Below are 16,462 nucleotides of genomic sequence, written 5' to 3' on the forward strand. Positions count from 1 at the left end.
CTGGCGGTCGCCCGTGTTAAGGTCTTCAGGTGTTTCTGCACTGTCTTCTGGTTGTTTCATAGTTTCAGGTTTCAGGCTTAGGGCTTTAATACTGTTCTGTTGATTCTGGCAAAGGCTGAGAGGAAGAAATGAGGTTTTGTTCTTGTGCGTATGGAGATTCAGGTTCCCCAGGTTTGTTTGTTGGGTATGATTGTGTATGCTCTCTAATGTATTTGTGTGTGTGTGTGTGTGTGTGTGTGTATGTATGTGTGTGTTGGTGTGGGTGCATGAGTGAGCATGTGTACACATGTCTCAGAGAGTGAGTGATTGTATGATTGTGTAAGTGTGTGTGTGTGTATGTGTGTGTGTGTTAGCTTCCTTGGGTGTAGACATTAGCTATAGATATATGAACTTATTTCTGAAGTCTCTATTCTGCTCCCCTGGTCTGCATGTCAAAATTTATGTAGTGCCTGTGTGATTGTGGCTACTGTTGTTCCATAGTGTCTTTTACAACCTTTCATTGCAATTGGCTTCAACTTTTGATTTTGTTTTTAATTCTCAAGATGCTTTTAATTCTTGGGGTATTGCGTGCTTTCTTATGAACTGGAGGAAATTTTTGTGTCTGTGAGAATGACAGACTTGTGATAGAAGCTCCAAGATGATTCTATATTTTGTTGAGTCCCACGGACATTGTTGCAGAATTAATTGTTTTAGTACACACACATGTAAGATCTTTCCATTTGAGCATGTGTATCTTCCAACAGCTATTCATCAGCCTTTTGCAGTTTCCATTGTCGAGGTCATTTATTCTCTGAGATTATTCTGCTCCCAGGTATTTGATATTTTTAACAGCTATTACAAATGAGCTTGCTTTATGACTCCTTTCTCAGCAAGTTGATCACAGTGCATAAACATACTCATGGTTCTATATTGGGATTGTATCCTGAAATTACCAAATTTGGCTGTCACACCTGGTAATCTTCTGATGGGGTCTTTAAATTATGGTTTCCAAAGAGGATAATCTAACTTTCTTTTTGTCTGGATATCATATTTCTTTCCTTTGTCTAATTGCTCTAGAATGTGCCATACTATGTAGACTACGTGAGCTGCACGTGTTATCCAGATCTTATAGGAAACAGTTTCAATGTCTCCCTCCCTACTCACTGTGATTTTTCTCTGAGACCATCGTGTGTGTGGCCTTTTTATGTTGAGTTTATATGTTCTATTTCATTGTTAATTTCTGATACTTCTTTGATGAATATTGATGAGAACTCTGGATGATCGGTCCATTGACGGAAGTGACGTGTTGATATCCACAGCTGTCACTGTGCTGTAACCTCTTTCTTTCTTTAGAGATAACACTATATTTTTTTGGAACATTGAGTACTTTATTTTTATTTTTTAAGACAGGGTCACTCTACGTAATAGCTCTATGAGCTATTCTAGCATTAGTTAGAGATACATGTTTACATCTCCCATTGAGTGGATTCCCTTTATTAGCACATAGATACCACCTGTCTGTGACTTTCTACTTTTTTGATTTATGGTCTGCGTGTCTAAGTATAGCCATCGTCGCTCGCTGGGTGTGGAGTGACTTTCACAGGTTTCATCGCCGCCCATGTCTGTGTATCCTCAGTGGTGAAGCAGTAAGTCCCACGTGTAAGCAGCACATTGTTGGATCCTGCTTTTTAGTTCATTCAGGCAATATTTATGTTTTTCTTTGGGGCTTCTGATGTGTTTGCATCCAAGGTTATTAGCATTATGTATAATACTATTTGTCATTTTCTTCCTTTTCTGGTATCAAATGACCACAGTGAAGTCTTCGGCTCTGGGCTTTATCTCTGCTGTTTTCCCTGTGGGTGAGATTCGATTCTTTTTATCTTTTATGTAAAAGATCTTCTAGAGGGTTTTCGTCTTTTGCATCTTTTCAGAGTGGTACCTATTGTTCTTTTGTTCTCTCACTTTCAGGTGAGGCTTCCCTTGAGCATCATCTCATTAAGGCTGCTTTAGCAGTGATGGATTCCCTAATTTTTACCTTGGACTTTGGTCTTGTACATTGTTTAGCTTGCCTTTGATCTCTCACAACATTTCTAGTAACAAATTTTCCTTTCTATCATTAGAAATCTAATGTTAGATTTCTAACATTTAATATGGTGTCATATTCCCTTATAGTCTATTAGTTTCCTGCTGAGAAATCTTCCATAAATTTAATAATGGTGATCTTAAATGTGAGTGAATGCTTTCATGGATTTAGTACTTGGAAGTCCGGCTGTGAAATGCAATGATGAGGACGTGTTTGAGTCAAATCTATTCAGGGTTTCTTGGGCTCCTCTGTGTTTGTAGCTCCCCAAGATTAAGGAACTTATCAGTTTTTCCTTGTCACTCTGGAAGGTTCATTTTCTATGTTTTTCTTCCGATAAGGTTTCATGTAGTCTAACATGGCTTTGAACTCACTATGCAACCAAGGGTGACCTAAAACTTCTGATCCTCCCATTTCTGCCTTTTGGTTTTGGAATTTCAGATATGTGCCACCATGTCCTGTTTTATGCAGTGCTGGGCGAGCAAACTCAGGGCTTTATCCATTCTAGGGACACACTCTACCAACTGAGCCACATTCCCCATCTCTAATATGGAGGTCATTTAAGACTGAAAATCACCATATTCTTGAGCTACACACTCCTGGATATGCGCTCAGAGGACTCTGAACCTGCCACTGAGATACTCGCCCACCCATGGTCATTGCAGCACCACTCACAATAGCTGAATAATGGAACTAGCCTCTGTGTCTATTGATAGATGAACGGGTAAAGAAAATGTGGTACTTATATTCGATGGGATCGTACTCAGTCATAAAGAAAAATGAAATCATGGTATATTCAGGAAAATGGATGGGTCTGGCACTCATTTGTTATGTGAATAGGTTTTCTGTTCTTTACTCCCCTGCCTTAACTCCTAGAAGCTTCATAATTTGAACATTTATTCATTTACACATGTCTCATAAGTCTTAGAAACTTTCTTTGTTCCTTCTAATGGTTTTTCTCTTTTATTTCTTTGGTGTAACAGTGGTACTCCAAAAGCTCTGTCTTTAAGTTCAGACATTTTTCTGCTTGATCTAGTTTGTTGTTGAGGCTCTTGTTCCTCTCTTTTATTTGACTTCTTTCATTATTCACATCCAAGGTTTAGACTTGGTTCCTTTTGATGAATTCTTATTCATTTCATTAATTGATTTTCCGTTTCAGAAAATTATTTGAATTATCTTGTATGTCATTGATCGCCCTTGGAATCATTCCTTTTGAATTTCTGCTCAGGCATTTTTTTTCTATTTTCCTTTGCCTGGAGTCTTGTTTGAGAACAATTGCACTCTTTTAGCTTTATCCTGTTACCTTGCATTTTCATATTTCATGTTTCCTCGTGCTGACATTTCAGTTCTAGAGGATCAGTTCTGTTGTGAATGGTGCAGTAATGACAATGGATAGGCAAGTATCTCAGTGGTGGGTTTAGAGTCCTCTGGGTGCATAGCAGGAGTGGTGTAGCTCAGGACATGGTAATTTTCAGTCTTAGATGACCTCCATACTAGAGAAGGGGAATGTGCTTCCACTGCTGAGTGATTTTCATATCTGAAGTTTTTTTTTTTTTTTTAAACTTTGTGTCTTAGAGGATCTGTTTAGTAGGCTGTATTGTCTTTGGTTCAAGTTGACCACTACAGTTATGGTCTCCAACTGACTTTTTAATCGCAGTCAGTGGCTGTGAGTATAGTTCATGGGATGCAGGATCATAAAGCAGGGCTGTCAGATGGGGCTATTCTAGCAGCCAAGGAGGGTATGGTACGCAGAGCAGGGGGGGAAGAGTGCTTACCTAGTCAGCTCAGGCAACATCAGTGTAATGTAGGACAGGAGCAAAGTATGAAGGCTGTGTATTAATTTCTGTGGACCATGTTCAGTGAGCCCAGGCTAGAGAGTCCCCAGGCATGCGTGGTATGGATCCCATGGTAGAGGGGGCAGCACTCGAGTGTAGTACAGAGTGCATATGTTAAGTCTCCAGTGATGGTGAAGCCATCCTTGCACCATGAGTGGAAGTTACACAGGAAGTTGGGTACAGGGAAGGTAGGTAATGTGCAGCAACAATCTAGGTAGGAGAGAGTGTGCGGTCATGACCAGAGTTTGTCATCTGTCTCGACCAGTGTAATAGGATGCCCTTCCTGAAGACTCAGTGAGGCTTCAAGGTTGCCCAGCAGCAAAAATTCAGGGTGTCAGTGTTGTCTGTTAAGGGGTTTCCTATGTATCTTTTCATTGTGGTAGAACCTTCCAAATATCAAACTCATCTTGGCCTGGGTAATGGGGCAGTTGATAGTAGGCTTTGGTCCCCTTTTTTTCTCAACTGTCTGTCCCCATGCCCCACAGTACCTTCATTTCATCTGCTCTTACTGCATTCCTACTCTTTCTGGTGAATACCTTGTTTGAACAGTGCCCACTCTTCCCTTCTGCCAGGTTTTCCTTTCTTTGTAGTCACTTCTGTTGCCATTAGCTAGCTATCTTGCTGTGTGGGCTTTCTTCTACCTTTAACAATAGAAAGCCTTTAGGCATCTAGAGGCTCACTCCTTAATCCTATGTTTACTTTGTATGTTCTAGCCATATTTAAAACGTGAATCTGCCGCAGACACCAGCTTAGGAATTCTATGGGACACACTTGTTTATGAGCCTTTTTTCTTTGTTTGTGTTGATGGAAATTCCTCTGAAAGTCTGTAAAATTTCTCAACTGGCATAGTAATATTCTTATGATCTCTTCTGACTTTACTTACTTTCAACTGCTCACAATTATTACCTTTCAAATTTTTTGATGGAATTTAGTATTTGTTCATTAGTCTCTACTTCCTCTTGTCCATTTTTAAAATGTTGCATGGAAGTAACATGAGGAGAGAAAGGGAAACACAGCTATGTGATACGCCATCTGCATGAACTATGTATCCAGTGCAGTTACTGATACCGACAGGCCCTGAAGACATGATGTGATTGGTTGTGGCTCTATATAGGCAGCTATTATCCATGATAATTCTTTTTGGGAATTTTTGGGGTATATGTTCCAGGGTCCCAGGGCATTCTGGAAATAGTGATAGTGCAAAAACTGCATTCCTGTTTTCTCCTAGACATAGAACTCATGATAATGTTTCATTCATAAATTAGGAATAGTAAGACTTTAGCAATAATAATAATCACAAAGAACAATTATAATAATGCTTTGTATTGAGATGCGACTATTCTAAAATATATCTTTTTTATTTATATTTTTATTTTTCAACTAAAGAAGTATCATATGATTTCTCTTTGGAAAAATCTGAATTTCCAGAGTCATCATTATTATATTTTGGGACCATTATTTAGTAAAATAATGGTTGCTATAATACACTGCCAAATTAAAGTGGTTCATTTGCTAACCGAGACAGTGAGTTAGAGACTGACTTGGTAGCATGTAGAGTATAGACTCATATAGAGTTTGAAATCTTGAGTAGGGCATGGGGTTCATATTGTTGTGACAGATGAATCAGGGTGGCAAGAACTTCCATCATGCTGTTTAGAATGACACATGATTTTCAATGTTTGAATTGAATATTCTAGAATTTATCATTTAATAGTTTTGGATTATTCTTGACTGTTTGAAACTGGAGAAAGCACAACAGCTGACAAGGGGGTGTGGCTGGATAGGTGCCTTTCAGTGGTTTGACTTCACACAGTTGCAGTCAACATACCATAATAACGAAGGTCTCCGTTGATGTGAAACATGCTTAATAGACATCACGGTAATTGAAATTACCATGGTCATGCATGGTAGTGCATATAGAAACTATCTATAACCAGGAAGCACTCTCTCTGCCTCTCTGCTTTGCTATGTAAGTAAAGCTAACTATCAGCAAGAAATTTTAGCAACAGTGATTAGAACATGGCTTAGCATTTTACCATCTTTATGTATCCTATTATGGATTACAAACTTCTAATGTTACAGAATAAGATTTGCTGGAATAATGGCTTACATATTTGAGTTCATTGTGTGGAGACATCACTTAAGGCAAATGAAATATTTAATCATAGACAATGATGTGACTGATCTGTGATACAAAACTGAAACAGGCTTTTTTCTTCCAGTTTTATGTATGGAGAACTGACCGACAAGAAGACCATTGAGAAAGTCAGGCAGACTTTTGACAACTACGAGTCAAACTGTTTTGAAATTCTTCTGTACAAAAAAAACCGTAGGTATTTTTGTTGCCAACAAGATGACCTAGGTCTTTCTAAATTTTAGTTTGGGAGATGGTAGCTAAGCAACAAGGTAGAGAAGATACAGTGTTTCATTACTGCTCTTGGTGTTGGGGTAGAGGTTGCTGGTGAAATTAGATTAAAAAAATTAATAATGATTTACCCTTGAAAAGATCCTCTTGAAGAATGGAAAAAACATGGAGTGTTTCATTTTACTTTTATAAATTTATTTTATTTTTAATTTAGTGAAAAATATATGGATGAATATTCTGCTTGTATGTATGTATGTATGTATGTATGTATGTATGTATGTATGTGTTTCTTGTGTGTGCTTCGTGCCAGCCAAGATCAGAAGGTGTTAGATCTCCTGGAACTGGATTGCAGATGGTTGTGAGCTGCCATGCAGATGCTGGGAACTGAACTCAGATCTTCTGCAAAAGCAAAGGAGCTCTTAACTGCTAAATCATCTCTCCAGTCCCACATTTGTTGTTATTTTAAACATTATGATTGCTCATATTTATTGGGTACAAAGTGACACTATGACTTAGGAATGCAATATGAATACTTAAACAATGAACACTCAACATTTCAAATATTTACTTTTTGTGGTAAGAATATTGGTAGTTGCTCTCTTGGCAACTCTGGTGTCTGCAGTTTGCTGTTGTCATTAACTGTATTCACCATACTGTGCAACCCATCTCACACCTAGAGAAACTTATCTGTGTCACACAGGCATTGCATTCTTAAATCATCTTCTTGTTACTTCTGCCTCAACCCTACAGCTGAGAGCTTCTGCTGTCTGATATGTGTTTCATCTATTTAGTTCCAATTAAAATGAACACATGTTTTATATTGGTCTGCTGTGCCTGATTTATTTTACTTAGTATCTTAGCACGGTGGTGTTTTATTCCTTCAACGTTGTTGCAAATATCATAAACTAACTCTCTCTCCTTTCACTCTGTGGGTGCATGTGTGTATTGTATATTCATGTGTGCACATGTGTATACATTCATGTATTGTATAGGTATGAGCATACTTGTATATGGGGTACACAGACTATGGAGGCCAGAGGAGGACATTAGAAGTCTTCCTCTATTACCTTCTGTATTTCCTGGAGTCCAGGTCTCTCACTTGAGCCTCTCACTTTTCAGTTAGACTAACTAGTCTGCGAACACATTCAGCCTTTGTCTCTGTCCCTCCCTCTCTCCTGTCTCTCCCGGTGCTGGGGTGAGTCACACACAGAGCCATGCTTGGCTTTGTGGGGTTTCCACGTAGGTCCTTACACTTGCTCAGTAGACATTCTTAGCCACTGAGTCATCTCCCCAGCTCAAGAAATTCTTTTAAAGACTACACGGTATTTACTTTGTGTACGTACTTCATTGTTTTATCCATGTATATATTGATGGACATTCAGGTCAATTATAAATGGGCTCCTGTGAGTTGTAGTGCAATGAATGTGAGTGTGCGTGTTTTGTAGATTTCAAATCATTAGGGGTAAATACCCAGATGTGGGACTGTTACATCATATGGTGGCTTTGTTCTAAAAATTTAAAATTAATATTGGAGTAGGTTTTCTATAGTGTCTGTGCTAATGGATGTTCATAATTACATTATTACAGAAGTCCCTTTTTATGGTTACTACACAAATATCACTGAGGTGGATATAAGGTTATTTGGTGTCAGTCTTTACACATGTAACTTTAGCTAGACTTTAACTGTTTCCTGTTTAAGAGTGATGGGTATAGGCATTATCTCCAAGAGAGGCCAGTCACATCTGGTAATTATCTGCTGATGTTGTGAATTTTTCTCTAGGATTAGAATTGTACACAGTCAGTTGCTAAATATGTCATTACACAGAACCTCATGGTACAGCCCTATTTGGAGAAAAATAACCAACCAACCAACTAATCAACCAACCAACCACATAACCAATCAATCAATCAATCAATCAATCAATCAACCAAGCAACCAAGCAACCAACAACCAACAACCAACAACCAACCAACCACCACCACTATATATACATCCTCAACAATCAAGTCTTCTATTTAACTTGGTGGCTTCACAGCATGGTCATGTGAACTTTGTTTTTTTTTTTTTTTTGGCTGCTTTCTCAAATGTTTTTCTTTTTCTTTTTTTTGTTCAATATATTCTTTATTTACATTTCAAATGATTTCCCTTTTCCTTGATCCCCCCCCTCCCCGAAAGTCCAATAAGCCCTCTTCCCTCCTCGTTCCCCCATCCACCCCTTCCCACTTCTCTGTCCTGGTATTCCCCTATACTGCTGCACTGAGTCTTTCCAGAACCAGGGGCCACTCCTTCCTTCTTCTTGGACATCATTTGATATGTGGATTGTGTCTTGGGTATTCCAAGCTTCTAGGCTAATATCTGCTTATCAGTGAGTGCATACCGTGAGTGTTCTTTTGAGACTGGGTTACCTCACTTAGGATGATGTTCTCCAACTCCATCCATTTGTCTAAGAATTTCATGAATTCATTGTTTTTAATGGCTGAATAGTACTCCATTGTGTATATATACCACAGTTTTTTGTATCCAGTCCTCCATTGAGGGACATCTGGGTTCTTTCCAGCTTCTGGATATTATAAATAGGGCTGCTATGAACATAGTGGAGCATGTATCCTTATTACATGCTGAGGAATCCTCTGGGTATATGCTCAGGAGTGGTATAGGAAGTGTTGTGCCCAGTTTTCTGAGGAACGGGCCAGACTGATTTCCAGAGTGGTTGTACCAGCTTGAAATAGTTAATTAATCAAGAAGCCATCTTTAAATGACATCTGTATGCAAAGGAAGAACTATTTTCTCCAGTGTAGTCTCTCACTGGGTATATATTGACCACACTTATGAACAGGGCCTTCAATAGAAGGCCTACAGAAAGCAAACAGTGGTCTTTTTGTAGACCCTTTGCCTCATATTGCTTTGTTTTTGGTGTTTTTTGTCTTATTGCTCTTTTGCTTGTATATTATGATTTTTGATTTTGTGTTTTTATAGGTTTATTTGCATGTATGCGTTGTATGTGTTTCCTGTGCTTTTTCTTCGTTTTTTTGTTTTTTGTTTTGTTTTCTGAATTTTGGCTTTGTCATTGTTCTTTTGTTTTCCTGTTTTGTTTTGTTTTTTTTTTTTTGAGAGAGAGAGAGAGAGAAGACATGGAGTTGGAGTTGGGGTGGGTATGAAGGTGGGGAGAAGCTGGGAGGGGTAGGGAGAGGAGAAACTAAGATCAGAATATATTGTAAGAAGAATTTATTTTAAAAATATGTATATTAAAATGTGTATGTGTGTATGTGTGTCCATATGCTTTTCTGATTAATGATAGCAAAATCCATATCCATTTTCAATGGTTATTATAGTTTCTTTAAGTGTGAGAGACATCCTAACCTCAGTAGATCACATTGGTTCTAGGTTCATTGTATGCTGGATGTCACTGTGCAGAGTTAATCCTTCCCTTTCTTTCAATCTGTTATTCTTTATGGAATACGTGGAATTAAAGTTAGATTTTCTTTTTTTAGCACTGGACCCGCAAAAAGATAACAGCCCCCATAGACATGGCCTCAGAGAAGTACATTTGGTGATGGGAACATTTTCTTTAATGGGTTTACTTATCAAAACTTTAAACATTTTATCTTGCAGTTTTAGAATCAAGGCCTGAGAGATGTTTCTGTCTGAAGTCATACTCAGCTGCCCGTGTGCCACACAGAAAGCAATCAGTTCTGAATCACCAGTTCTTCCTTATGCACAGGCTATACATGTTTTCTTGGCCTTCCCTTCAATATTTATTTATGATTCATAGGATGCTCAGATGCCCAAGCCCCTTCATTTTCACATATATGTTTTTAGTCTTTTTATGACACACACACACACACACACACACACACACACACACGTATATATACATATACATACACATACACATATGTATATGGCCCAAGTTTAGCAAATAATTGAAGATTACTTACCCTCTCATTTAAACACAATTAACAAATATTTGCTCAATTTTCAGACATTGTAGCCAAGTCCACACTTTGAGTCTGTAAAATTTAATTTACTTTAATGGGATTCTGTTTTGTTTATTTACTTTTAAACATAATTGGTAACAAGTTGAAATTTACATTTTCACAATTCTCCTTCTAGGAAGTCATGGTTTGTAAATTATTATGTAACCTTTGTTCAGGTCTGCCTGGTTTCTTAAGGGAACTGAATATTGCTATATGAATGTCTGAATGTAGCTGGTAGGAGACAGGCCCTGCAGCCCTGCAGCCCTGCAGAAAGCTCCTGTTCTCCTCAGTGTGCTCTCTGCATCTGTTTTTAATTTTGATTTTTCCTTTAATAGGAAGAATAGGTATCCATGCATTAGGGTAGAACACAAGTATTTTAGGCAGATTTAAAGGAATCTCGTAAATGGTCATCTCAAACAGTCTTTGCACACCAACTACAAAAAGAGTGTATTGTTACTTTGAAAAATGTTACATGGGAGAATTGATATATTTTTTGAAGACTGTTCGGGGATGCGGGAATACCAAGCCTTGCCTCCAAGACTTTGATCATGGAATTAAATTATGGTAAATGGCATTTTGCAAATGGGGCAGTTGAGGTTTCTGATTTACTCAGTCAGGGTTGACATTTCAGTTTGCAACCTCTTTTTTATTTCTTCCCATTTAGTGTCCTATTAAAAGGAGGCATTTCCTACTCTGGGGAAAGTTTATCTCTGGGGCAAAGACAGAACCTACCTATATTGCTAGTGCCCAGTGCCCAGGCCCTGCTCTGGGTGTTGGGAAGAATGTACTTCTGTCCATCCTTCTCAGACTCTCTGCCCATTTGATCCTTAAAAGTAGAATATAGAAACCGTTTCACAGCCACTTAAAATATTCAGACTGTTCTGGGGGAAGTCTGAGATTATGAGCTGAAAAAAACAAAGAATCTACCTTGATATTTGGAAACAGCTTTTCAGACAGCCCTGTCTCTGCTAGAATTTCGAAAGTGGCTGTTTCCATAGGAAGACATGGCTGTGACACCAGCTCTTCTTGTCCAGATTTCTAGCAGGCCCTGGAAAAAGAAAAGGATTTTCCATGTTATTTTTTTCTTTGTTTATAACCTCCTCTGCCTCTAGCTCACCGTGTTGGAACAGCCACAGGCCATGAACACAGCAGGGTCTGGCGGTAGTTATTTGTAAAACTGTATGTCACTCACAGTTCCCAGACACGCTGTGAAACATGAACAGCAGGAAATAGGGAGGAAGCCTGGCCGGGAGATGATGGGGCTGTTTCCAAGTCCCTGTCTTGTTCTGTAATCATCGCAGGAAGGGCTGTGTCTATCTATGGACCTGTTAGAGCCACAGCAACTCACTGTCCGGAGCTGAACATTACCTTACAAATCTCTCTGCAGTGCTCTGACTTCAGGAGCCTGTCGAAGGACTCAACTCATCTGCTGTAAATGACACGTTAGCCCTTCCATGACTTAGGTAGACTTCCCAGGTTTAGCAGGTAATTTAAGAGCACTATTATTACCATGACAGTTTAAACAGAAGTGCCAGTGGCATTAGGTGACCCAGTTTTGGGTCCAGGTATGAAGGAGGGTGTTACTTGGTTTTCATGGGGACCACTAAGATGCTCTAAATTCTCAGCTGTATCAGTTACACATCTTCTCTCCAAATCCTGAACCTGACAAAACCCCTTCTGCCCCTAAGCATGGACAATTTGAGGGCTCTTATTGCTCTTTTGCTTGATAAAAATCTGATGGAAAATGAACCTAATTATTATTATTACTTATCATGATAGAATGTTCTTTCAGTGTGCTGCCACTGCTCGGATAATTATTCCCTTGAGGTTATTTCTCATGCCTCCATCTATTCCATTGTTGCAATGTATTTGTCAGTTCCTGGGTCTGTCTAGACCCTGAGCTTTAAAACCGTGAAGCCCTCATCGCTTTGGAGAGTGCAGTAGCTGCTTCTTGAAGAATGATGTGGCACAGTTGAGCCTTAAGGGGCAGGAGGCAGTGGCTCCCCAAGACACTGGAGATTCTCAAGCTGTGAACACACACACTATTTTACTTTCCCATTGATGATTGCCCTAAAGGTTTCAGATAGAACTCAGTAGACAGTAGGTATCAAGTATTGGTGATGTCTCCTGTGACTAGGGACACAGGAATCAAAGTGTCACGTAGGTCCATCGGATGGAAGAGAGGGCCTTGGGACAGAAGAGGTGTTTTAGATGTTCTTCTGGGAGTCAGGCTTGTAAGGGCAGTAGGCGCTGCTGTTGTAACTAATTGGAAACACTTGTCAAAGTGACAAGACTAGAGAGGCACACTCTGAGTTTGTCAGAGGCCTCAGGACACAGAACTAAAGGTGATACTGGTATTACTTTAAGAGCAAGACTGCCTTTGTGTGCACAAGTTGGGAAGAGACCCTGTATTTTTCTTTAGAATGTTCATATTTGGGCCTAAAAATACACTCATTAAATCTGAACAGTTGATAGCTGGTAGAGAGTTAAAGGGTTTTGTTTTGTTGCTTTAGACTGAGATTCAATTCAAGGCCTCATGGAATGGCAAACATTCTATCACTGAACTACATCCCCAGCCCTTGTTAAATGTTAATTTTGAGCTTAATTATTTATGAGACAGGCTCTTAACAAGTTACCCAGTGTACTCTTGAGCTCACTTTGTAGCACAGACCATTCTTGAATTTGTGATCCTCCTGCCTCAGCCTCCTCAGTATATATAAGCCTGATTATAGGCCTGAGCCAGCAGCTCTGGTTAAAGCATTGTATTTATTCAGATAACAAAACTGCTGTTTTGGTGCTGAAGCAAGAGAAGGTATGACAGAGTCAGGGAACGTAACCCTTGCTGTGGCCCTGACACCCCTCTGTCCTCTTTCTCCACTACAGGTACCCCTGTTTGGTTTTACATGCAAATCGCACCAATAAGAAATGAACATGAGAAGGTGGTCTTGTTCCTGTGTACGTTCAAGGATATTACACTGTTCAAGCAACCCATAGAGGATGACTCAACAAAAGGTAATTTCTAAAATGGAGTTTCTGTACCTAAGAAGGTGGTGGTCTTTTACCTGTCACCACCACCTCCACCTCCTCCTCCACTTCCTCCTCCTCTTCCTACTCTTCCTCCTCCTCTTTGTAAAACGCCAAATCTATATTTACATCCACATATAACAATGTAACTTTAAACTGAAATATATCATTAATCAAGCATGTCTACTGACAAATTAAGTATCAACAATTAAAATAAATCAAACTGGAATGAAATAAATACATTAACAAAAATCCAATGAATTGTACCTTTTCTCACATGTACAGTTACCTCAAACGGAAAGACACACAAAGCCAGTAGTATCCCAGGAGTTAATACTGGTGGCAAGAATACACTGTGAAGTACAAAAGGCTAATTACAGCCAGCCAGCCAGCCAGCCAGCCAGCCAGCCAGCCAGACAGACAGACAGATAGAGAAAAACCTGGGATTTTTTATACATTCAGAAAACATAGCTAGAGAAATCTGAAAGCCCCCAAAATTTCAGCATTACACACATGGACTTGTTTTCTAATAGATTTGATGTTTTTAAAATACAGGTTTAATTTTGCCCCCTATTTTATATAACACCCTCCAGATGTCCATTTATTGCCTCCGTGAGCTTCCTGTACACTCAGTGCATTTAGGCAAAGATTGAGTCAATCATCCTACAAATGTGTTAATCTTCAAAAGTAGGCTATAAAAGTGCAGCACCCAAAAGAACAGTCTAGATTACGTACACAGGGACCAGCTTGTGGACGGGACCAGGGCCCAGTGTACATGGTCCTGATACAAAAGCACTCCTGCAAGAGCAGACATATCTCAACCCAGGTCCATCCAACACAGGAGGTAAGATGTCTCCCAAGGACCCCTCATGGCACACAACGGAAGTGGGAAGAAGTCAGGGTTCTTGGAGCTTTTCACCCTTTTGTCTAATCAAGGGAGGGGGTAGGGCAAGGAAATGAGCAGTGCAAATTTATTCTTGAAATGGTTTCTTAATAAAATATTTTGAATTTGCTAAACCCATGAACTCTTGAATAACCTCGGACATCTGAGGAACTCAAGTTTAAAACCTGAGTGAGTTGGCTGTCGGCTGTGCTCCTCCATCCTGAGTTGCCTGAGCTGAGAAAGTCACCCTGACTGTGAAATAAAAAATGGGAGACATGGGTGTCATATTGTCTCTCCCTGCCTCCCTCTCCTGCCATATCTTCCTACGGCCCTTCGTTTTCTCTGCATTTGTCCTAGTGAAGTGTAGGGAGGAATTCCATAGAGCATGTTTAATGCAGGAGCAGCCTGATTGTCACTTCAGCACCCTGGACCCAGGGAACTTTAGAGTGATGGAATTACAGGTAGCCAGGGCTGATTTCTCTGAGGTCCTACCAGAGAGCTGTTGATAATTTGATGGAGTTTTGTTCAACCAACTGAGCCTTACTGGCTGATTACATTCAGTTTACTTATCAGCTTCTATTTATGCAGTTGTACATTCTCTTGAGTGGAAGTTGTAATACTGTGTCATAAAGAGAGCGGCTGGCCCATTGCAAGCCTCCCAGGTGGAATGTTATTGACTGCAGCATCCAGAGATGCAGCTATGGAAACCTAGAGCGCTCTTCCTCCTTTCCGACGTAATTTATTCCCAATTTATTTTCTCCATTTGGGTTTAAATTAGAAGCTGGTGTCATATAAATGGAGACTTTAAATTCATTTAGAAGTAGGTTTTTTAAAATGTTATTTTTAAGAACCTCTTAGGAGACCAAAAGGGATTGCCTGCCTTTATGCAGTTGGCAAACGTTCCTTTCCCTTCTTTCTGAAAAAAATAAAAATAAAAAACCCATCACAGAGCTTTAAGCTTTCCAACTGCAACCATAATTACAGAAAATGACATTAATTTATCCCTTGCAGGTGAGTCTAAATACATAATATTTTATCTATTCAAATTTTTGTTTGTACCGAATTAAAAGGAGAAACTTTATACTGTGCCAGGCATTGAAAATATGACTGAACAAATTAATTTATATGTGTCTATGAAATTCTAGACTCTATAAAATCATTTTCTGGAAGATCAAGCAAAATATCTAATTTAGGGCCTAGGTAACACACACACACTCTCTCTTGTCTCTCTGTCTCTCTCTCTGTCTCTCTCTCTGTCTCTCTCTCTCTCTCTCTCTCTCTCTCTCTCCTTTTTGTATGGCCCAGGCAAACCTGCAGCTAAGTATTATGTTGTTTGAGCCATCCAGATGCTGGAGTTCCAGGCATGCACCATCACAACCAACTAGTATTACTTTTAAAATATTAAAACACACTTCTAATAATCTTTGTACTTAATGTTGATTTATTTCTTTGAAACTTAATAGTGTTTCAGACAAAGGCTAGAAAAGATATTTTTTCTCAGTTGTATATGGAACATTCATCATATATACTATATTCTAAGCCATACTCTTTTTGACCAATTTAAACAAATATATACTGTTGAAAATGTATCTCAGACCATAATAGAATCAAAATAGAACTTAATAATTGAAAGATGCATGGAAAACTCCCCAACAATTTGGAAGTTAAGGAACACATTTCTAAATAATATGAGTTAAAAAGTCGTAAGTAAAAATATTTTGAACTAAACAAAAACTTAGCTCTTTCAAATTTGTGGAAGAGAGTTAAGGCAGTACTTAGAGGAAAATATGTAATGTTAGATGTATATATAATGAAAGAAAATGACTTTAAAAAACCAGTAACCTAGTTTCCATCTTAAGAAGCTATACGAAGAAGAGAATGTCAAACCAAAGCGAGGAGAGGACAAGATCCTAAACCATATGGGAGAAATCATGGAAAACCAGGACAACGTTGGGGAAAAACCCACTAAAACTCAAGACTAACTCTTACAATGAAAATGTCATTATAGTTAATCTCTAGCTCTGATAACCAAGAAAAAAGAGGGAAGACACAAACTGCCAGTGCAGAAAATGAAAGGTCTAAGTCCACTTAAACTGTGGCTACCGAAGCCTAGACAACGGCTACCCTGTGGTCACCAGGGATGACTTATAAGAAATAGACCACTCTCATGAAACAGAACATTTTAATGCCCCATTGCCATTAAATACTTACACAGTAAAGAGTAATTGACCCAAACCAAGGAAATAGAAAGTACGAATAGTTTCATTAGGGGACCCTAATAAACTCTGAAGAAAGACTGTTCTCCTTTTCCTTCTTCA

The 16,462-nt window shown here is 39.0% G+C and overlaps 1 protein-coding gene across 1 annotated transcript in view; it reads left to right on the top strand.

The window, feature by feature from the left end:
- Kcnh5 (potassium voltage-gated channel subfamily H member 5) overlaps positions 1-16,462 on the top strand; it is a 300,264-nt gene that overhangs the window by 31,074 nt on the left and 252,728 nt on the right. Inside the window, exons 3-4 of the mRNA XM_052186786.1 lie at positions 6,117-6,223; positions 13,121-13,249. Coding sequence (XP_052042746.1) covers positions 6,117-6,223; positions 13,121-13,249 — 236 coding nt within the window. The remainder of the gene's footprint in view (positions 1-6,116; positions 6,224-13,120; positions 13,250-16,462) is intronic.

Source organism: Apodemus sylvaticus, chromosome 6 (genome assembly GCF_947179515.1).
Source record: "Apodemus sylvaticus chromosome 6, mApoSyl1.1, whole genome shotgun sequence".
NCBI classification, from domain to species: domain Eukaryota; kingdom Metazoa; phylum Chordata; class Mammalia; order Rodentia; family Muridae; genus Apodemus; species Apodemus sylvaticus.